Here is a 6,666-nt window from a genome sequence, read left to right on the forward strand (position 1 = left end):
GCATTTAGTTGTTATACATTACATTAGATTAACCACTCCACAAAAACAGTGCACACTATTAGGGGAAAACAAAAAATCCAAATCCCTGTCAGGTGACTGAACAATAGAGAATTAGATATTTATTAATTGACACGCAGATTGAAGGAAACTCAAAGAACAGGAAGTGGCGTGGATTCAACACACGGTTAACCCACCTGCAAATAGAAAGGAAGAAACCACCGGACACTGAGATCAATAATGTATCAATGATGACTTAAAGTCTTCACATAGCAGCAGACAAAGAACATGTTCTTCCCTCTTTTGATTTTTTGAAGCAAACTTCTTTTAATCGTCGTCTTTCAGCTGAAATGGGTTTCGATCCAGACGATAAACAATGTACTCGCATCATTACCCGGTCCCTGTAAGATCTCACAGGCACGTACTGCTTCAAGGCTTGTACGCAAATGACCTGTGGGCTGCGGCCCTATCGAGGCAAACCCTCGACCAGAAGAGGTCACTGAAGAATCTCAAAGTTTCACAGTGTGCGGAGAAGTCGGAGTCTTTGAAAGTCTTTGAATCCCGGGGTCGAATCTGAGAGCGGCAGATCCTTCAGAGGACTCCGAGAGACGGATGCCTTTTTCCTCCTTGAAGAGGCAGCTGTGCGAGGACGCTGGATCCACGCTACTCACTCTTGTCCGTCTCTGTCAGGACGCAGTAGCAGGTGAACTGGGTGGAGTAAGTGAGAGAGCCTGCGGAGAGAGAGAGAGAGAGAGAGAGAGCACGTTGGCTGGTTGGAGAGAGAAAGCGACGCCCCGTTTACCCCTCCACGTTGACAATATGTGTTTTAAAAACTCACGCAGCATCTTGGTGATGACGGGCGGCCGTTTGGACTCCGGCACGCGGATGCCCATGAAGTAGACGGGGACCCCCGACAGCGCGATGGCGATGCCGATCATGGAGTTGACGGTGTCGCTGTAGAGCGGGACGGCCACCAGGAAAACAGTGCACATGCAGAACACCACCGGGTAGAACAGAGACAGCTGGAGAGGAATCAAGAGAGGCAGATTGGAGGATGGGTGGATAGGTGGGTGGATGGATGAGTGGATGGGTGACTAGGTGGGTGGATGGATGAGTGGATGGGTGAATAGGTGGGTGGATGGATGGATGAGTGGATGGATAGATAGGTGGGTGGGTGGATGGATGAGTGGATGGGTGAATAGGTGGGTGGATGGATGGATGAGTGGATGGGTGAATAGGTGGGTGGATGGATGGATGAGTGGATCGATGGATAGATAGGTGGGTGGATGGATGAGTGAATGGGTGGATAGATAGGTGGATGGATGAGTGGATGGGTGAATAGGTGGGTGGATGGATGAGTGGATGGGTGAATAGGTGGGTGGATGGATGGATGAGTGGATGGGTGAATAGGTGGGTGGATGGATGGATGGATGAGTGGATGGATAGATAAGTGGGTGGATGGATGAGTGGATGGGTGAATAGGTCGGTGGATGGATGAGTGGATGGGTGAATAGGTCGGTGGATGGATGAGTGGATGGGTGAATAGGTGGGTGGATGGATGAGTGGATGGGTGAATGATGAGTGGATGGATAGATAGGTGGGTGGGTGGATGGATGAGTGGATGGGTGAATAGGTCGGTGGATGGATGAGTGGATGGGTGAATAGGTGGGTGGATGGATGAGTGGATGGGTGAATGATGAGTGGATGGATAGATAGGTGGGTGGATGGATGAGTGGATGGGTGAATAGGTCGGTGGATGGATGAGTGGATGGGTGATTAGGTGGGTGGATGGATAGATAGGTGGGTGGATGGATGGATGAGTGGATCGATGGATAGATAGGTGGGTGGGTGGGTGGATGGATGAGTGGATGTGTGGATGGATAGATAGGTGGGTGGGTGGATGAGTGGATGGGTGAATAGGTGGGTGGATGGATGGATGTGTGGATGGGTGGATAGATAGGTGGGTGGGTGGATGGGTGAATAGGTGGGTGGATGAGTGGATGGATAGGTAGGTGTATGGATGAGTGGATAGGTGGATGGATGGATAGGTAGGTGGATGGGTGAATAGGTGGGTGGATGGATGGATGAGTGGATGGATGGATAGGTGGGTGGATGGATGAGTGGATGGGTGTATGGATGAGTGGATAGGTGGATGAATGGATGCATAGGATTCCCACAGTGTTCAAGCTGGTCCCACCTTGAGAGGTCTGGGTCGGTCCGGCTCCTTCCAGCGGAGGTAGATCTGGCCGGCGATGGAGAGGCCCATGAAGAACCAGTAGCTGAAGCTGTAGTAGTTGATGAGCTGGAAGACGTCCTCCACTGTCAGGTAGATCAGCGACATGACACACTGCACAGCAGGGAGCAAGGGAACGCTGAGCAAAAAAACACTGCCTTCTAAATTTGTATTTAGAGCTACCAGATATTTATAGTTTATATGTATATATATATTTTAGAATTGAAGTTAGGACTCGTAAAAAAGAAGAACTCCTTATTACACAGTTCCACCACAATCAACAAACAATTGCTCCACTCCCTTACGTTGAAGATCAGAGCCGGGATCGGGGTGAATCTCTGGATGTGGATCATGGACAGAGCGTCAGGAAGGTGACCCTCACGGGAGCCCACGAAGAACAGCCTGGACACGACAAACCTCCATTAAGAGGGACAACACCAAGCTGCGAAACATCTGCATTTTACACTCCTCTGTGTGTGTGTGTGTGTGTGTGTGTGTGTGCGTGTGTGTTCGACCTGGATGCAGCTATAATGGAGGCGTTGAGGCCTCCGTAGCAGGACAGAGCCACAGCGATGGGGATGGTCCAGCTCATCACGCCAAGGGTGCGATCTGCAAACGTCTGGGACACAGAAAGCGGTTCAGAGCAGCCTCGGGTCCCCGCGCCCTCCTCTTGGTACGGTCCGGTTGTACTCACCACTGCCACCGCGTCGCTGGCCATTATGGCGCCAACATCCAGAACGGCGTAGTAGGCCACGTTGGTGAGGATGTAGATGATGGTGACGATGGGCATGGAGATGGCAATGGCCAGGGGCAGGTTCCTGGAACCGCAAGGCGCCGGGTCATTGTTGTGGCCCCTCAGCCTTTCTACGGGTTGGGGGGGGGGGGGGGGGGCGTTACCTCTCTGGGTTTTTGATCTCCTCTGTGATGAAGTTCAGTGTGTCCCAGCCGGAATACGAGAAGAGGGCGGAGTAGAGTGCCAGCGCAATGTCCCCGGGGTCTGTGGACGAGCCCTGGAAGGACGACTCGAAGTTGGCCGTGTGACCTAAGAGAGAGAGAGAAACAACCGGAACAACATGTCCCTAAATGTTTCAATAAAGATGTATAAGCCGGGAAAACCTCCCAGTGGAGGAACCCCGCTCACCTTTGCACATCTTGACGATGCCGGTGATGATGATGACGATGAGGGCGGCCACCTTGGCGAAGGTGAAGACGTCCTGCACGCGGGTGCCCCACTTGACGTAGGCGGAGTTGATGAATGTCAGTAAGCCTGGGGAGGGGAGAAGGTCACGCGTCACGGGCGCTCCCGCGGCCGCGGGGCGCCAACGAGACAAGACGGCGAGCAAAGCGGCAGAGGGGGCCGCGGAGCGGAAGCACTTACATATGCACGCCGCGGCGATGAGCCGGCCGGCCGCGTACGGCGGCTCGCACGTGGGGAAGAGCGGCTGCACCAGGTAGTTGGCGAACGTGATGGCGATGACGGCCTGACTCGTGGGCTCGATGATCAGCAGGGACGTCCAGAGGCGGATGAAGGCGATGAAGCCGCCGAAGGACTCCAGGATGTACGCGTACGACGCCCCCGACTTCGTGATGGTGGTGCCCAGCTCGGCGTAGCAGAGGGCCCCCACCACGGAGAACAGGCCCCCGATGGCCCAGATGAGCAGCGACAGCCCGTAGGAGGCGCTGTAGAACAGCACGCCCTTCGGGGACACGAAGATGCCGGAGCCGATCATGTTCCCCACGATCAGGCAGACGCCGTTGAGCAGCGAGATCTCCTTCTTGAGCTGCATGATCTCCTTGGGGGGCTCCGGGGGCCGGGGGGAGCCGCCGGCACTGGCGTTTCTGGAGTCCTCGTGGGCGGCCATGGTGCCGTTTGAGGTCCGGCTCTGGACACTGCGGTCCCCTTTTTTCCTGTCCAACAGATTGCGATGGAACGAGTCATTGCTGGACTTGAGTATCAAGTAGAGCAGGGAAACAACATGGAGGTCTGGGATAAACCATCTGCCAGTAAAAGCTATTCCTCTACTTATTTACTTTTCTTTCAAAAAACTAAAACATGAATTAACTCTGATTGTAAACTCGATGTTCTGCAAAAAAATAAATGCAATGTGTAACTTGTGTAAATGTGTAAATGTGTCAGCTTCACCGGAGCCGAGAGAGCAGCACTGAGATCAGTCCATCGTGGGCCTCGTGGGAAGTGGAACGATGCGTGGAAATAGACAATAATAATGAAATGTATTCTAACAGGCATGTTATGACAACGAATGCAACATACTCAAGTGTATGCCAGAAGAGTATGAACAAAAAAGATGTGGATAGATCATTAAAACAAACAGACGCTGAGTTAAAGTGTGCAGTGATGACGACATCTCCGCTGCTCCTAAGCTGCCGTGTGGTTTCCGTTAACCATGGGATCGGTCTATTTACCGGGACTATATCACGTTATGTATTGGTATACCCTCGAATGTTACACAATAAGGAACATGTAACAATAATAAATGTAATAAACTCTTAACGGAACAAAGCATCCCGGCCCGGCGTTTCTTCAAGTGTTAAGTTACATTGAACTAATGAACATGACTTCCGCGTATGACTTTCAAAATAAAGCCCCAAAGAAAACATTTTTTATTTTCATTTTCATACCTCTCGCACAGTGTTGTAATGAATATCCCGAGTGTAATGTAACGTGTGTAGAACACACCCTCAGTGTGTGCCACATAACGGACCACGAGACAAACGACATTTAAAATGGGAGAGCTGTGGTGCAATGACGCTACACCTGACATAGCTTTTTACTGCAGCAAAAATAAATAATAATGAAATAATATATTATAATATATATATATATATATATCCTGTGTCCAAAAAATAAAAAAACAATAACATAAAATAAATGATAAATGAATGGCTAATTTGGGCTTTCATTTTGAATGCGAACCTCCTCACCTTCGGTAGGATCCCGGGTAGCTTGTCGCGACTCGGAACGGACTGGGCTTCCCTTTTGTCCCGGTGCCGTAACTGTTATCTAAACTCAGGTAATGTGCAAGTCTACCGTCGGAAACGACTCACGCGGAGGTCCCGGTGCGGCCGCCCCTTGCTCGCCGGCGACAGTTTTCCGGACATTTCCCGGTCTTACCTGTGCTTCCTCGCCTCCTCTCCTTAGCAATTTTGACACCCAGCCAACGCGGCTTCCCGGAGCAAATGCATCCGTTCGGCTCGGCCCGGTCCACAGGCCGCCGCCGCTGCAGGGGGGGGGCCGTCACGTGACCGCTGCTATCGCAGCGTGGAGTGATGCGTCCGTATGTGTCCGGGTTATTTTTGAGAACACAACACTGCATTCAGTCTGTTACTTTCATTTTTTCCCCTTTTTTTTTATTAATGCGACGCTGTACTTATTATAGCTGTAAGAGCGAGGAAAGTCAATATTATCTGAGACATATTTGTGCAATGTATTTCCATCACAGCTTCCGAAAGAACGGTATACGGTTAATAAAAAAAAACACATTGTGAAATCTCTGGTAAATAACAGAAACACCACAGTGTACATTTTCTAAAAATGTCTAAAATATGTGCAATATCTGCCCGCATCACATACCATAAATAGGCCCGTGACACCGGCGCTGGAGAGCAGACGTGTCATTAGAGCGGGCCTGCTAGTGGTCAGAGGGTCAGAGGGGACGGACAGGACGTTCTTTTATCACGGGAGTGAAGGGGATGGTGGAACAAAGATGTACACGTGCACGCGCACACGCACACGCACACCGTGTGTTATGCAGAGCACTGGGGTGCACGGAGCACAGGATCCAGTCCTCAGTCCTAGTTCTGATACATGACTGGTCTAGGGACACGTTGGAGGGTCTGGTTTCCCACCTCGGGTCAGTATTCACCAGGACAATAAAGATGCCCGAGACACGTGCTTTGGGAGAGGGATCCTCCTCTGTTGCTCTCCTGGAGGTTTTTCTCTGTTTCTTGTGAGTTGTTCCTAATCCCATGTGAGGTCAGGGATGTCTATGTGTACAGATTGTAAAGCCCTCTGAGGCAAATTTGTACTTTGTGATAATGGGCTATACAAAATAAACTGAATTGAGTTGAACGTGCCGCTCCTTTGGAGGAGGGAACAACAAGCTCCACTGAGTTGTTAACGCTAAGGTGTTAGGTGGATCTTTCAAGCTCATTTGATTGAGTTGCTCTGCTTATTTGCCACCATGAGGGGAGGACATCACATCTCTCACACACACACACACACACACAAACAGACACACACACACACACACACATTGTGCAGTGGTGTAGTGGTCCCTGGAGTGGCTGTGTCAATACAAAGTGTGAAAACTCTTCTAAGAAAAGGCGTTATAACGTGACTCAATGTTGCACACAAATTAGACCGAAACAGACAAACCTTGTGCCCTCTTCAACCAGGTGCTAAGAAAACAGAATAA

At 50.6% G+C, this 6,666-nt stretch overlaps 1 protein-coding gene across 3 annotated transcripts; it reads right to left on the bottom strand.

Moving 5' to 3' along the window:
- Window positions 1-106: 106 nt before the first annotated feature.
- Window positions 107-5,437, bottom strand: slc7a6 (solute carrier family 7 member 6). Of its 3 annotated transcripts, none has more exons than XM_056412490.1 (10): window positions 5,364-5,437; window positions 3,609-4,138; window positions 3,372-3,497; window positions 3,128-3,272; window positions 2,925-3,048; window positions 2,746-2,849; window positions 2,536-2,632; window positions 2,195-2,369; window positions 836-1,019; window positions 107-728 (listed from the first exon to the last, which is right to left on the bottom strand). In XM_056412490.1, the coding sequence occupies exons 2-10, from the start codon at window positions 4,090-4,092 to the stop codon at window positions 665-667; spliced, it is 1,503 nt and encodes a 500-aa protein (XP_056268465.1). In that variant the 5' UTR covers window positions 4,093-4,138; window positions 5,364-5,437; the 3' UTR covers window positions 107-664. The 3 variants fall into 3 exon arrangements, with proteins under 3 accessions (XP_056268465.1, XP_056268464.1, XP_056268466.1); XM_056412489.1 differs by having other exon boundaries at window positions 5,174-5,431; XM_056412491.1 differs by having other exon boundaries at window positions 2,195-2,344; window positions 3,609-5,431.
- Window positions 5,438-6,666: the final 1,229 nt, after the last annotated feature.

This window comes from Pseudoliparis swirei, chromosome 4 (assembly GCF_029220125.1).
Source record: "Pseudoliparis swirei isolate HS2019 ecotype Mariana Trench chromosome 4, NWPU_hadal_v1, whole genome shotgun sequence".
Taxonomy (NCBI): domain Eukaryota; kingdom Metazoa; phylum Chordata; class Actinopteri; order Perciformes; family Liparidae; genus Pseudoliparis; species Pseudoliparis swirei.